Source organism: Rhipicephalus microplus, unplaced genomic scaffold (assembly GCF_043290135.1).
Source record: "Rhipicephalus microplus isolate Deutch F79 unplaced genomic scaffold, USDA_Rmic scaffold_16, whole genome shotgun sequence".
NCBI lineage: Eukaryota > Metazoa > Arthropoda > Arachnida > Ixodida > Ixodidae > Rhipicephalus > Rhipicephalus microplus.
In genome coordinates, this window is record NW_027464589.1 from 6,420,719 (window position 1) to 6,437,226 (window position 16,508).

General features: G+C 43.9%; 1 protein-coding gene across 7 annotated transcripts in view; it reads right to left on the reverse strand.

Moving 5' to 3' along the window:
• Window positions 1-6,491: 6,491 nt before the first annotated feature.
• Hel89B (histone acetyltransferase 1) overlaps window positions 6,492-16,508 on the reverse strand; it is a 913,881-nt gene continuing 903,864 nt past the window's right edge. For all 7 annotated transcript variants that reach the window (XM_037419311.2, XM_075883340.1, XM_075883342.1 and 4 more), the window contains one exon: window positions 6,492-11,313. In XM_037419311.2, coding sequence (XP_037275208.2) covers window positions 11,049-11,313 — 265 coding nt within the window. In that variant the 3' untranslated portion in view covers window positions 6,492-11,048. The remainder of the gene's footprint in view (window positions 11,314-16,508) is intronic.

Sequence of the window (16,508 nt, forward strand, 5' to 3'; positions counted from 1 at the left end):
ACATTTATGGCTGAAAGAGAAAGTGGCAGGTCAAATGACACTCCTTGGTTTCGTGTACTTGTGGACGGGAGCAAAGGCCAGAGAGGAAAACCAGGAATGGTAGAGTGTATATCAAAGGACATTCAGGAGTTGGGAAGAGAGTGCGAGATAATTATACTAGGAGACATGAATGCGCAGTGCACCAAGAAGATATAGATGGGTATACCGACCCAACAGGCAAAATGATCATGGATATGTGTGAAAGGCTTGCTTTGATCATTTGCAACAGTACCGAGAAGTGTGAAGGGCAAATAACGTAGGAGGTAGGAAGGCTGCAGTCGACGATAGATAATGCACTGATGTCACATAGGATGTATGATAAGCTCAGGGGAATGCACATAGATGAAGGTGGCTCGATCCAGAAGTCTGAGTAGTGATCACGAACGCATCAAGCTAAGTTTTGGAAGAGCAGTGAAAGTGGGAAGGAGGCAAGATGAGCAACTACAGGAAAATTTTTATTCAGAAAGGCAAATTGAGATAGCCACTAAATAAATTGATAAAGTAATCACGGAGGATAATAAGACAGTGTGGACATACACGAATCTAATTAGACTCTTTGAGCTAGAGCTTGCTAAGACGCGTGGCAAGTCACCCCGGAAAAGAAGACACATACCCAAAAGTTGGTGGGATGAGGAAGTTAAGAGAGCCATAGCAAAACGTCAGAAAGCCTCTAGGGAACGCAGACATGCTAAGCAGCGGGGTGAACCGACAGATGATGTTGAAAGAAAATGGGAAAACTTTCTAAGCTGGAGAAGGGATGCATCCCTCCTGATCAATGAAAAGATTAGAACAAAGGGAGCTCAGTGGCTGGCAGAAGTACATAAAAAAGATAGAAAGGCAGCTGCGAAATTTGGGAACCATCTAAACTCCCTAAGAAATGATACGAGCCTAGAGCAGAGGTTTATACCTACCGCCCAAGGTGCTAGGCTAGAAGGACACGAAGCTATTGAATATATAAGAACAAGGGTGACAGAAAATTTTCAACAATGAAGTGCCTTATGCACCACAATAGACAAGGATGAATCAAGTGGTGCAATGGCTCAATTTTCACAATGAGAGTGGGAAAGGGCTGAGAAAAGGGTTCCTAGTAGTACATCAACAGGCCAAGATGGCATTCCAATTATGCTGATAAAGACATTAGGTCCGAAGTCTAAGCAGGCTTTCAGAGAGGCAGTGAGCCAACAAATAATCGATGGTGAAGTTCCCGATGGATGGAAACTTAGCAGGATGAGGATGGTCTATAAAGGAAAGGGGGCAAAGCTGACATAAACAACTACCATCCTATAACAGTGACATCAGTGGTCTACAGGCTGGCGATGCAGATTATAAAGGAAAGACTGCAGGCATGGATAGAGGATGAGGGGGTGCTGGGGGAACTGCAGAATGGGTTTCGAAAACACAGGAGATTGGAAGACAATCTGTTCTCACTGACGCAGTGCATCGAAATAGCAGAAAAGGAACACAGGCCCCTGTGGCTAGCATTTTTGGATATCAAGGGAGCGTACGATAGCGTGGTTCAAGAAGAATTGTGTGGAATACTGGACACACTAGGCGTGGAACATGTAGTCACTAATCTTTTAAAAGATATCTATAAAGGTGACAAGGTAGTTATAAAGTGGGAAAAACAGGTATCCAAACCTGCAGAGGTAAAATTGGGACTTAGACAGGGGTGTCCACTGTCACCCTTGTTATTCATGATGTGCCTACAAGGATTAGAGGCCAAATAAGAGGAAAGTGGACTTGGCTTCAACCTCTCTTTAGTCAAACAAGGAAAACTCATTGATCAGGCACTACCAGCATTAATGTACACAGATGATATAGTGCTAATGGCCGACAACAAGGAAGATTTGCAGAGATTGATGGACATCTGCGGTAATGCGGGAGATAGGTTAGATTTCAGATTCAGTAAGGAAAAATCAGAAATGATATTTGATGATAATGAAGGTAGTGAGCTTAGAATACAGGAGGTCACACTAGAGATAACAGATAAGTACAAATATCTGGGTGTATGGATAATCAATGGGACCGAGTACCTAAGGGGACACGAAATATACGTGATGACTAAAGGTAACAGGAATGCAGCAGTGATGAAAAATAGGGCACTGTGGAATTACAATAGGTATGATGTTGTGAGAGGAATACGGAAAGGGGTCATGGTTCCTGGGCTGACGGTCGGCAATGCGGTCTTCTGCATGAGATCAGAAGTTCAAGCAAGATTAGAATTTAAGCAACGTGGAATAGGTAGGCTTGCTTTAGGAGCTCACGGGAATACACCAAATCAGGGAGTACAAGGTGATATGAGATGGACATCATTTGAGGGCAGGGAAGCTAGCAGCAAGATAAAATTTGAGAAGCGATTGAGAGAAATGGGGGAGGAGCGTCGGGCTAGGAAGGTTTTCCGCTATTTGTACTTGAAGAAAGTCGATACAAAATGGAGGAAGTGAACCAGAAAATTGACTGGTAAATACTTAGAAAACGGCAGGTGGCCAAACCAAAAAGAACTATCGGTTAAGAAGAAAGTGAAGGAAACGGAGACTGACATGTGGAGAATGGGCATGATTAAGAAGTCTGCACTAGAGATCTATCAAACTTTTAAGCAGGAAATTGCCAAGAAAATGATCCATGATAATACTCGGGGTTGTTCTCTACTGTTTGAGGCTAGGACGGGAATATTGTGAACCAAGACATATCGGGTGAAATGCGAAGGGGTAGACACGATATGCAGTGCGTGTGGAGAGGGAGAAGAAACTGCCGAACACTTTATAATGTTTTGTAAAGGGCTTCACCCTATAGTTCAGAATGATGGCGCAGATTTTTCAAAGCACTGGGGTTTAGGGACAGGGAGGGCAAAATAGACTTTAAGCGGGTAGACTTAACTAGAAGGAGGTTATCTGATTGGTGATGTAAGTCAAGGCACGAGTGAAAATTAAACCATCACTGCAAAGTACGAATCCTCAACCTCACTATTTAAAAGAAAAAAAAGATAAATCTAACGGTGAGTTCACTAAATATTGCGACTAGGTGGCGTTAGCCGCCGCCCGATCTAAAGGGTACAGCCACATCCATCCATCCATCCATCCATTCATCCAGTTATCATCATCAACACAAACAAGCGAGGCGTGTTTTGATCTCTGGGGCTTGCTGTTCTGTCAAGACGCCCAGTGGGGGGGGGGGGGGGGGGGGGGACATGCTTTGGCGAGTGTGCAAGAAAAAATGGAAAAACTACTAATTAACCGATACATACGCAATAAGCTGGTACGGCTTATGCAGATACAAAATGCATTATGTTCGATGGCCGCCAAGTCGGGGATTTGACTTCACTACTTTTAAGATGAAACTACTGTTTACGCGGGTGCGGTTTAACGAGGTTTCACTGTACAAAGCCAAGAATGCATGTCAAGGTGTCGCAAACAGAGCATTTATACAAATCGCCAAATAATGAACAACTGTTGACTAAAACCGGAGGTTCGCATCACATATGTCATGTTGTCTTTTTTGTTGTTTTGAAAGGCTTTGGAGCATTCATTTTAGATGTTATTTCTCAATTCATTTTTTATGACACCCCGATTTGAAATAAGGTGTGCTGCTACAGCTTTCACAGTGCAGACGTACGCGAGTTTCGAAATTTTTTTGTCTTGCAGCCGTGTGTACAAAGGTCCGAAGAGCCAATGGCTTCACTGACAGACTGCGTAAACACCGCATAATATACTGCCTACAGGTACTGGTAGAAACTCATCTTTATGTCCCAGATCTCAGATTAATACGTGTCATTGGCAAAGTAGTAAAAAATAAGATTGAATATAAAGTATTTAAAGCCTTAAATAAAACAAAACATGGCAAAGCGTCGTGTGTAAATCATCCATCAGTTTTCCTTACAGATAAAGAATTTACGTTTTCTCATAGTGATTGCATGGTAGCGTCGATACTCTAGTGTTTTAAGAAAATATTGCTACATGCATATTGACATTTTGTGGGGCAATGCGCATGTGTGCCTGACAAAGAGGACAAAGAGTTGTCTCCGCTCGGTGGCTGGTCAACCAGTCACGCCGCTACTGCTGGTTTTAAATATATTTCATCCACAACCTCGTCGATACAGGGTAATAATATGCTGTTTGTAACATTTTAACACCTGTGCACTGTTAGTGTGCAACTGTGAAATGACTTAGCCTATTTATGCACATGTTGCTGGATTGTGTGTGGGTGGGCTTTCTGCAATAAACATTGTGTTTGAAGTCCAGCGCTTTTTCCGTGTGGTTGTTCTCCTTTGCTGTCATTGTGTCTTTTGTACGATTTCTCCTCCGAATATTATGAAGCAACTCACACAGCAAGCTGCGTTAGTGATGTATACTGTTTCGAACAAGGTCGTGAAAAACCGACATCTAGTTAGTAGAATTCAGTCGAAGATAAAAAAACCGGCGAAGTAAGGCGCATGTTACTCGGTTTGATTGCCTGGCGAGTACATAACAAAGCGGAGAGAACACAAGACATTACATACTTTGTGTTTTTTCCACATGTATTCACGTCATGTGCAGTGCTTCACACACGAAGTTTACGGTGATCCTAACCTCACCCAATTCTTGACCTTGCTGAACCTGCCAACTGGATCGTTTATTAGAGCATACTTTATCTGTTGTGTTTGTCTCTTTCTCTTGTCATTAAAGGCTGTGTTTCCATTCCTTAACAGACTTTTTCTAACTACGCATGCCGCAAACAGCTGAATCTTGCTCGTTTAGACTATAAGCAGTTGCTTCTATACGCATAGAAGCGCTTCTACATTAACTAGCATGCCATCTTCCCCTTTGAAGTGTAAATGTTCCTTCCCTCACTTTTACAGTCGTATCGATTGTTATTTCAATACCTACTTTCCACACCTTTTATTCATACATATTGTGTGAAAGGGAGTATATAGGTTTTATCGTCAGCCAGAATATGTTAATATATAGTCCTCGCGAAACACCGCCATTGGTGCTGCCAGGGACCTGTACTTACTTCTACAGTGAGCTTGAAAGTAGCTTAAAATTAACGTTTATCTAGAGTCCAAGACTAGCTTCCTACGTTATCAGGAGTACTGAACAAGTTTTTCTGATCCACTTAATTAACTGTAAATGGCAGGCAATGCGTTTACTAGAGGGCAGAATTAAGAAAGGACTGACAATTTACTAGTTACAGAATAAAATGCCAAAGAAAGCCAGGTTTACTAAAAACAATGCATTCCTCAATAAATGATGCGCCCAGAAAACACATCGGCGGTGGCGGCGCGTCGATCAGTTTGCATTGACGGGGACGTGCTGATGCCTCGGCCCACACCATTAACTGCAACGTCAATCATGTTTGCGAGAATGTTTGCCTGAAAACGCGTGTGAAATCGTGTTGCCAACGTGCAGCATAAATTACAACAAAAATTACTGTGTATCCCAAGCATGCATGAATGCACGCAGTAGACTAAAAAAAACTTTGACTAAAAGCTATCACTGGATCAGGGCTGCTTCACATACAGAGCTGAATGTAAAAATCATTCCCATGGGTATGCAGTTATTCTCATTCCATGTTGTAAGCAAAGCCATTCTCGACTTGTGAAACACACTTCACCTCGACGAAAGCTACGCCATCTATGCTTAACAGAGATTAACCATGTCTTCTCCAATCAGGCGGGTACTCGCAACGATGCGTTTTAGAAGACAAGTCTATTGAATGGAGCGACGAGAGGCCAATGCTCCAAACGACCACTGTATACTGTCGTTTACTGTATTTTCCTGCTGTTACTTTACTTTTATTTACTCTCTTCACAAGCATATGTGCATGGTGAGGGGAGTCTCATGACTTTGATATACATGTGCACAGTCCTCTCAAGCTACCGCAGATAATCACATTACAGAGAAAAGCTGATGCCTGTGACCCCCCCCGTCAGGTCCGAAAAAATGAGCACATAAGGATCCTTCTGCTTTATCATCACGTCGCTGTTTGTGCAAGAGACAAAAACCTTGCGATGCTTTTTCCACGTACATGTAGCATTAATGGGGACATATTTCTCAGGCCCTTGCTATTAACATTCTTTTTGCTACTTACGGTATTCCTGCCCATTCTACGAAAACTATTTTCTTCTTTGAAAAGCTGTATAAAGTTATGTCCATACTTTTAATATATCCCACGGAAAATTTCTGGACTACAGCGCCGCAGCTAAGACGGGACATGGCACAGCCACTTCGTTCGTTCCGCTGCTTCCTCTGGTTTTACTGTCCTTTCCCCACACGAAAAAGAGTGATGTTGCCCACACCTTTCTACAGGAGGCATTGCTCTTACATGAGTGAAATAGGGATATGAAGATTTGGTCGGTTGTTGGCCTCGTATTGCTGACATGTTCATTGATGTCGTGTTACATTGCCAAAGTGCTTGTAGTCCCGACAGCGAGCTACCCTCAGCTGTCGAGAAGGGTCGAAAGACAGACTGAGAAATAGGAACCAGCCGAAGCAAGTTTACATCCTGCTTATAACAACATTTTCGAAATCCTTGCAGCAGCATGTTCACATAGTACAAGAGAGCAGTTACCTCTTCATCACAGATTTTGACGGCACCATTGTTTACTGGCCCTTAAATGTATTTATTGACAAATTACACAAGGTCTAATGCTGTAAGCACATTTCAAATGAACACACACTTACTTGCAGAAAATGGCACTTTGTTTACACGACAAAGGGACAGAAATAATGAAACTAACTTCATCAGAAGCAAATCCCTGAAAATGCAAGATCATGCACTAGATATGAGCTAGCTCACCATGCATACAGTGGCTAAGTTATGTCCCACATGTTCCTGAACAACAAGCACCAAAACTGGACATCTGAAAGCTGAGATGACAATGAAGCCTTACACACATACATTACCAAGTAGTATAAACTAGATCGAGCAATTCGTTTCAAAAGTGTGACCAATTTGATTAAAAAAATGCACTCACAGACAATATGTCACATACAGATGTGGCACAAGTTCACTTTGCATGTAAGAACACAGTATGGGTATTTAGTGTTGCACATGAAAAAAACTTGACCACAATACACCACATGAAGATGAGTATACACAGCTGGTTTAACTCCCTGCCAATGATTTGGCAATGACGGCAGCAGACAAATGGTAACAGACATGCTGGGGCAAGAACAAACAAGAGCCAGAGGAAAATGTATGCAACTTTGGAGAATATCTTCCATTAGAATAATTTTTGATGAAATGACTTCTGCTGGTAAAACCTCTTATTGTCATATATTCACAGCTTGCAATAAGCACTTAAATGCTGTGCTTATTAGAAGAAGCTATACTGGAGACATTAAGACTGACACATGCCTAAACAAAGTAAAAAAAACTGTTGATATAAATAGATAACCTAAACTATACATACCAAGGCTCATAGCAAGCATGGGAAAACACTTAAAGAACAGGTTTTATTACGAGCTGACTTTGCTAGACAATGAAGATTTACAATGAAAAACAAAACATTAAGCTTTGAACTGTTAATTGTCTCCTTGCATTTACACTTGTTTACTAGAAGCTTTCTAAATTGAACAAAACCTGTTAATTCAAACTGACACTCTGGTCCTGGCACAGCCCCATGTATTTCTAGGGGGTAAACTACTGCCAATTCAAATGCATAGGCATCCACAATAGTTCATTCCAACTGCGAGCCTACTGGCCTTCACCGATCTTTGCAGAAGAAAGCCCAGAATGTGTTGCGAATTCACACCAATCCACTAGAGATGCAAAACAACGAAACAGCAGCATTTCCCAGCAGAAGATAATTACGAAGCTGCACACGGGCAAGCTGGAAATGATGTTCAGGAAGTTACGACAAAAGAAATGTAACCAAATGCAAATTACTGCTCATTTTCAATTTTTATTGCATTATCTCTGCAATGCAAATTAATGCATTTTGGCACATAAATAATGTCAAATCTTTCAACATTAAGGCTGACTGCTCAAACAAATGCACGTCGCTGCTGGTTTCTGATAAATTAATTTTGTCAGAGCTCCACGAACTCAATTTAAGAAATCACCTGCCACGGAAGTGTAGTCGTACCTAGTTCGCGATAAGTCTAGAGGTGACTTCTTTGGGCTCTGCTTATGGAATGTGAAACCATGTCTATTTAGTCAGCACTCTCTGCTATTTAGAACTCCCACAGTTAGAACAATCCCCCTATACTCAAATAATAAGCTTCAACTGCAGTATAATTAAAAAAAAACATTTAGTTTCATATGAGACTACAACCGCTAGCAGTGTTATATAACATCATTTATGAGAACCTCAGTTATTCAGCTTTCAGCAAACACCTTATGATATATAATCTTGTGGTTCAGACCTCACCTTGTGTCCATAAGATGGCCCTTACAAATCGTGATTCAGACATATTAGTTATTAACCAACCATGCATACCTAATTTTAGGTTTCCAAGTTTACGCTTTCTTGGGGTCACAAAAAGCAGTATCAATAATGTTCTGCCATGAAATGCAGCATTCAGAAGCATTGCCATGGGCAAGAAACTATTGTAACTTTGATAAATTATTGCTGAGCGAAAGAACTCTTCTAGTGTTGTATGATGTCACAAAGGCAACTGGTGCCCACACATAATCTGACAAGCATCAATCAAGACACAGTTGGACTTACTTGGAACGGCTTTAACACTTAGCTGCTGCATCATCAACTTTTGTATGTTTTTGATAACCTAGCATCTGGCTATTTGGTGCTCAAAGGTTGTGCAAAGTGAAATTCACGAAAAAAAAAAAGAAGACGAGAGATTTAAGCTCTCCCACCCACAACTCAAGGATCTCACAGGGCCCTTTAGGATTCGTGGCACACCTCATCGCATAGCGGTCTGGCATGGCGGCAAGGCTGACCTTGGAAATTCACTAGGACGCACGGCTTCAGTTGATGCACCTTCGGACGTGCAGTCTAAGTAAAAAGTTCTGGCGTCTGAACCCTCAGGCATTCTCATCAGGATTTTCAAGCATGCCCAAAAATCGGGAAATTTGTCATTTTTGTCAGTGATGTCTGTTGGTATACCTCATCTGATATTATAGCTTCCTCATGACAGCCTACCATCCGCCTATTTTTCTTTGTTTTTGTGCAACCCGTATATAGCAATTATCAGTTATAAATAAAACTTATGTGGCACTTAGGTGTTGCTATAGGTGAGTTGGACTGTAGCACAATAGATGTGGATTATGACCACGTAGGTACTATCGCAACAAAAAGTGCATGCACACACAGTATAAATGTCTCCACAGATCTACAGACTACAATCTTGAAGAAGGAAGCCAGCGTTTCCAAGATGCAATGTGGCAATTTCATGATCAGCCCTAAAGTGAAGATGCTGAGCCCTCTTGCATGGACTTCCCATGTTCACTTGTTTAGTGCCTGACAATTATCATCCAAAGCACCAAAATGGTTAGTAAAGTGTTTGTGTTAAAAAGTGTCAGCACCAGACAGAAATGAAAAGGCGTTCAAATCTCTTCATTCTCTCACAACACATGCTATCCAATTACCATTTACAGTTACCTGCTTTGGTACATCACCTAGCCCTGCGTAACTACTTCACAACTAAGAAACGACAGTCCAGCTCCCAAAGCTCTTGTTGTTTCCTCCTCTAATAAAAGCGCACGGATCGACGCCGAAGTGTCATCCAGCCGCTGGGTTCTCATGCTCTAACGCACACCGTTTGTAATCAGCCGTGTAGCTAGCGTACTGGTCGAACCAAAGTAATGCTGGACCGTCAAAGTGAAACTCTGTTTACACAAAAAGACTACCATATTTACTGATGTAATGAACTCACCTTTTTTTTCAAAAACGTTGACGCCAATTTGGGGGGAGGATTCATTATGTGGGAGAAAATAGTGACGGGAGGTACAACAGCGAAAATTTTGCGAGACGGCTTTGCGAGTTTTGGCCCGTGAAATGTGCGACAAATCTTTTTTGTAGCATGAAGCACATGTTGTTTCCTCCCATAATGAAAGTGCACGGACCGATGCAGAAGTGTCATCTAGCCGCTCAGTTCCCATGCTCCAGTGCATGTCGCTTGTAATCAGCCATGTCGCTAACTTACCGGCCGAACCCATCCTGCGCAGCAGGTCTCCCAATAAAGTGTGAAACGACAAACTCGGCAACAAAAACACAGGGTCAAATTGCCCGCGCAAACATTGCGCTAAACAATGTGGGTGGATGACGCGTCGTCAGCGCGGTGGTTGCGGTTGCGCTTTGCACGACCTCCGAGAATTCAGGGCCTCGTAGCCTGCCATTTCGAAGGCCACAAACAGTTTTTAGTTGATTTTTGTGCCACTGTACTTGCATGGCGCTATCAGCAAAAAGGTTTCTCCTGTCTTCAACAGATGGCGCTTAGCCGCAAAAGGCGTGACTTTCAAATTTTGATTGACGTTGTCCGCGCTCGCGCTGCTCGCAACTGTTTAGCATGGTTGCTAAACTATGTTTTGACTTTTATTGCGTTGTTATTTTGTGATATCATGGCTTGCTTTAGCGTTGTTTCAATCATCAACGGCACTGGCAATTGTACCGAAATAAAATGAACAAATACATTAAAAAGTTTTCTTCATTTTACGAGGACGAAAGTGGGGCGTGGGTTCGTTACACGTGTAAATACAGTACTTTCTTTTGTCCTCGTTACCACACAGCCATTATAGTGATGCACACTGTGTGTTGTCACTTGCTGTTCTGCAGACTTGTCATACAGTGACCATACTATTGGTGTCAGATGGAAGCCAAACAGTGACAAGCATTAGCAATGGTATAGTGCATGCCATCCAGTCATCACCATGGCTATCCACAGTGCTTACAGAAAGAAAGTGCTGTGCACCGGTCAAAGGCGATGACTATGCAGATGGTGCACACTATGCAGTTTCTGAAGCTGTTTGCCATTCATTTGACACTGATAGTACACACAATAAATTGCTGAGCCACCACTGTACACACATGTGTCTCAATACACAGCAGTTTTTGCAACAAGTGCGTCCCATCACTTTGGCCTCAATGTGCTGAGGAAGTTTTCGAGGTCATACTCGGAGTCGTACTTGGAGGAGTCCCACAGTTCAGGGAGGCTTTCCAGCACCCCCTTGATGCCAGCGCGTGATGGACCAGCATGCTGCTGTGCGGGGTCTCTGCCCCCCTTGGAGCTGTCCAGTGTGAACAGGTCAAGCAGCTGGTCGGTGCCCATGGTGCTCAGGTTGCTGTTCTCTTGTGTGATTACTGTGTTGGCAATGGTCATCTTGAACTTCTGCAGCCTGCAGCAAACAAATATTCATTGCAGTGTGAGTAGCTTTATAAAGGTTAAAAAGTAAGTTTGGCAAAGCACATCTTAATACAATCGAGCCCACATATAACATGCCACTTAAAATGAACTTCCGCTTAAAACGAGCAATATCCGCATGACCATGAAAATATACATTGGTTCAATGGCACAAAATGGCACTTACAACAAACGTCTGCGAGCGACACTGATCGGTTACAGCGAATGAAGTGGGAGCTCTGCTGACTTCCCGGGAAACCACGTTCAACCACCGATCAGGCATCAGCCAGGGGCCCATAGATTCTTATTGTTAAACGCCAACCCTGCCTCAGCACCGCTCTAGTTGCCGCTCTCTACGACCGCTTTTTGTTAAGCACCCCACCGTCCTTTGCCCCCCCCCCTGCTTCTCTGAGCACCCCACATTGCTAGCCGTGGCCTGTGTTTTCACACTGCCACTGACCTTCCGAAGATCGGTCGGCCATCTCCTCTGTTTTTGATCCCTGGTACTGTCGTTGGGGTAGCCAGCCTGGAGTGACCATACGATTTGCCAACATTGTCGACCACAGACTGTATTTGATCGTCTGCGTCTAGTACACGCGCATACACTACCCCACCAACTCTGATAATTCGCGATTCTTTTCGTGTAGGACGTGTTCTCGCTCACTTCGCACTCGATACAGCATGCCTTCCGCACGCGAGTGGAAGCGTGAAAACAGCTGTTAATTTGTGCAGAAGGAATCGCGAAATATCGAAGTAAGTGAGGCCACGCAAACCCGCCGGCACAACAAAACGATTTTTTGACCACGACCGCCAATTCTTTGAACACCGCCGTGCGCGCCAATCCAGGCGGCCGTGCTTTGTCTTCTGCGTGCCGAGGCACTCTTTCAAGTGTTTCTACGCGCGAGTTGCACTAAAACAGAACGGCGACAAAGAGACAAGAAGGACACGAGCGCTCATGCCATACCAACTAGCCCGAACTGCTGCACTTCCGAGTTGTGCGTTTCGCGGACCTTTCAAGCAAGCTACCTGAGCTACCTCGTTCCCGCGTGTTTAGGTTTTCAAGGTCACCCTCCCGCCGTGTCCTCCTCTCTCTTTATCGCAACTCGTTGCCCTTCTCTCGCAAATCTGCTTTCCTCTCTTGATCACAACCTCTTCACCCATCTCCTCCGCTTCGTGACGCCAGCCACGCTGGCTCAAGTGAGTTTCGTTTTCTGACTAGAAACGGGCCCAGAGCTGTTCCGCGTGTTCTGGCTTGTGTGTCGCTTGTGCGTGTCTTGCTCGCTCTTGGTGTGCGTGTGTGATCAGGATGGCAGACGAGAGGACTTGCAATCTTTTTCCTGCTGCTCAACAAATCGTTGAAAGTGTGACCGCTTGGCTTGAGCGTAATCCGCGTGTTAATTGCCGCGTTGCTGAGCGCTTGCTCATGGCTGTTGACCACCTGGCAGCGAACTTGCCGCTTCGGGCGTCCCGGTATTCGGTTGTGGAGATGATGAATATTTCGTGGGCGGCGGTGACGGCTACATGCACGGGAAGCTGTTCTCTCAAGGCCGACTTCGTCGACGTTGGGCCCGATGACCAGCTGGAAGCTTTCGAACAGGATTATTTCGGCGGCAATTTGTGGCAGCGTGCCGTCAACTTCGACATGGCACAGCGGGTGAAACATCTATTGCGATAGTTTCATTGCGGCCGGTGATGATGCCGACACCGCGGAACCGCGCTTGGATTAGGACATTGTGAATAGAGTATGTGGCAAGAGCGATTTAGAGGAATCGAATTGCGAGAACGATCAAACTTTGGAGCCAGTCCCTCATGCAGCTTATGCCACGGGTCTTGGCGAACAAGCATGCTGCTGTTTGAAATAAACTAGAGACCGCCCTTATCGCTTCTGCTCTTCGAAACGTGCATTACAGACTTTTTTTGAGCAAAAAGGTCTGTGCCTTCCCTCGCAACTTTTTAAAAAACTGTGTTTCATTTACTACAAACTTCGGGATACAGCGAACGGATGCTGCCTCAGGCTGAGGTTTTTTATAAGCGGGCTCGACTGTACTACAGAAAGAGAAGGAGGATGAGAATGGTTCATGTCTTCCTTGCCGCCTTGTGTAAAAATGTTGAACTATACAGTGAAATCTCCATAGAACTAACCCTACATTAACAAACTTTTCAGATTAACAAACTTTTAAAAATCCCGCACCGACGGCTAATAGCTTCAAATGTAAAAGTATTTCACTACTACGTACTTTAGAATACTAAACTTTTCAGAATAACGAGCGTCAATTTAGTTCCAAGTTATGTTAATAATGCTTCAGTACTACAAACTCATGTTCTGAAATCTGTCGCGAGCACCAGAGCGGTATGCAAGAAGACGACAAAGCGAACGGATGCCTTGCTTCTCGGAAGACATGCGACAGTGCAGAGAAAAAAAAAAATGAAAGGGCGACTTTCTTTTTCTTTTTGTTGAAATGTCGAAGCTGCAGGTTTACAAGCACAGAGGCGAGAGCAACACGGAAGGGCAAAGTGAGCGAGGCAGAGTGGGAGTTGCGGAGCAGAAAGCATGGGTGCGGAAAACCTGAGACAGCAAGGGAGCAAAAAACGAAACGCTATGAATTTTGTTTTAGAGGTGAAGTTCGTTGTCGTACGTAGGCACAGAGGATGCGAGATGGGAGACGGCGGCACTTGGAGTGTTCACTAGATGGACGCACGGACGGATGCATGGATGGACAGACAGACAGACTAGCAGATGGACGGACAGATGGACGGACGCGCGAAGCGGTTATTTGCCACAGGGGATGCGAGATGGCGGTACCTGGAGTGTTCACTAGATGGATGCACGGACGAACGGACAGACAGACTAGAACATGGAAGGAGAGATGGAAGGACGAGCAAACGTACGGGCGGATGAAGGCTTCGCCCCACTCATCATCATTCACTCCGTGAATATGTTATAATTTTTTTAATACTTTTTTTTTTTCTTCGGAAGAGGCGATGACAGCCGGGGGGCTTCGAGTTTTTCTCTCTTTGTCACTTCTACGTGTGCTCTAGGAGGCCCTGTTTGTCAGTCGTGTTCATCTCCTTTCAATGATTACTCATTGCCTCCGCAAGGCAAGTCAGCGTTCGAGCAGCTTAAGCAGTTTTCGCTAAGAGAGAAAGTGCATATTTTTCGGCAACTGGAAGGCTGAAAGCTGGCTGTTGTGACCAAAGAACCGAACCCCATCACAGGAATGTGCATGAGCTGGATGCCTTCGCGCTGCAGAAATTGTGCTGCACGCGTCAATAAAAAAAAAAAGAAATCAGACTTCTTCAAACGTGCATTTTTTGGTGTTCACTTGTGCATTTGCTTTTTCTCGTGAAAAATGAGTTCAAGGATCTACCGTTGTAAAAATAAGTCGTTTTGGTCAGAAGAAAATACATATTTATGGTTAATTTCTGAGCTTGCACTATAACAACCTTTTAAAATAACGAAGAAATTGCCACAGCCCCATGAAGTTCATTATACCAAGATTTCACTGTAGCTGAGAAGCAGAACAAAGCTTTATTAGCTTCAAAAATTGGTTATTATTTATACACAAAACATTGCCTGTAGCATATGTGATTATCTGGTTGCATACTACAATGTGCTCATGGCTTCCAGTTGCAGTTTCGAGTTGTTCTTGTAACTACTGCACAAGAAAAAAAAAGGACTTTGTGGATGACCATAATGTATAACTTTTATGATGATAAGCTAATTCATGTGATAACCATGTAATGGTGCACCAAGGCAAAATAAATGGTATCGGAGGTACCCATATGTGCAACATATTGTCACGTAGTTGCAATAGTGAAGAAGGCAACTGTCAGGCTGTTAAGCATTTTATTGGACAAACTAGTGCTCAGGAAATTAAAAGTCCAAGTTTCCAAGTTACAGCAATGCTTGCTGTACATTGACGACGATCGTTTATAATCTGATTGCTGGCAGAATGAGCTGTCTTTCTAGATGGTCGAACCTAATGTTCGATCACGTAGAAAGACAACTTGATTGGTTGAGTCTTGCAAGTAATTTTAAAACAATTTGAAATTACTGCGAAGCTATTGCAGCGTGCCCTGTGCTGAGCAAAGCTAGGCTTTGTGAGTGAAACCAAATCAGACCAGAATAAATAAATGAGGACATCTGGAAATGTCCTCCCTTGAAAAAGGATCGTCCTGTGCTGCAAAAGTGTGAAGAAATAAATGTATACTAGTCCAAACACAGACTTGGTTGCTGTTCAGGTTGTAATGCTGTCTGTCTGATGGTATTTTGTGCACAGATGAGCAAGTTGTCTTGCTTCTTCGGTGCATTGAAAGTACATAGAAACTTGCACATTTTCTTTATTGGCGACTGTTGGCAGTATGGCACAAAGCCTGGTTATTGGACTCCTTCCACAGACCAGCTTAAATGCACGGCCGTGTTGTCAGCAAAAGTCGCATATGGTACAATGCGAACTCAATCCTTGAGTTCTAGGTCAATGTATATTGCCAACATGCCAGCAATGGCTCTATTCAAGTGCTCCGAGAGGCCATTAGTCTGTGGCAAGCAGGCATAGCGTAACGAGTAAAGATCATTGGAGAGCAAGACTTTCAAAGCGCTTCAGGGGTGAGAGCCCTGTGGATCTGAAGCTTTCACAGTTAAGCAATGCTGGTTACCCCAAAAGCCCCGTGGAATCAGTTGAAGGCTTGCATAGAGAAGCACTAAAGAAAGGGTGTGAGGATGAGGATAGGACTTCGATGCGCCAGTGACGACAACGTCCGCAAGAAAATGGGGAGGCTGTTTTGAGGTTTAAAACTATACTTCATAAAAATATGAAAAAATTAACGAGCACACAAACTAGACAACAAACTAAGCAAATACAAATAAAGGAGCTAACGAGAGTTCCTCACAAGCACCGCGCCTTAACCGAAAGCGTCTCTAAGCCGACACAGGCTCAACCATTGGGGATTCGAGCACTTTGGGCGACGCAATGACGTAGCGCCAACACGAGTGCTGCAGACTGGCTTGAAGAGGCCACTGGTGGCTTGCTGAGGCTACCAACGAACTTGGAGCCTTGATGAAGAGGGGTGTGGCAGACAGGGGACATCAGCAGCCGCATTGAGCTCGTCGCAACAGCGCGTGGATTGCGTGCCAAATGTCGATTCTCAGGCTCGGTCTGGTAACCTCACTCTGCCGAACGCCCAGCACCG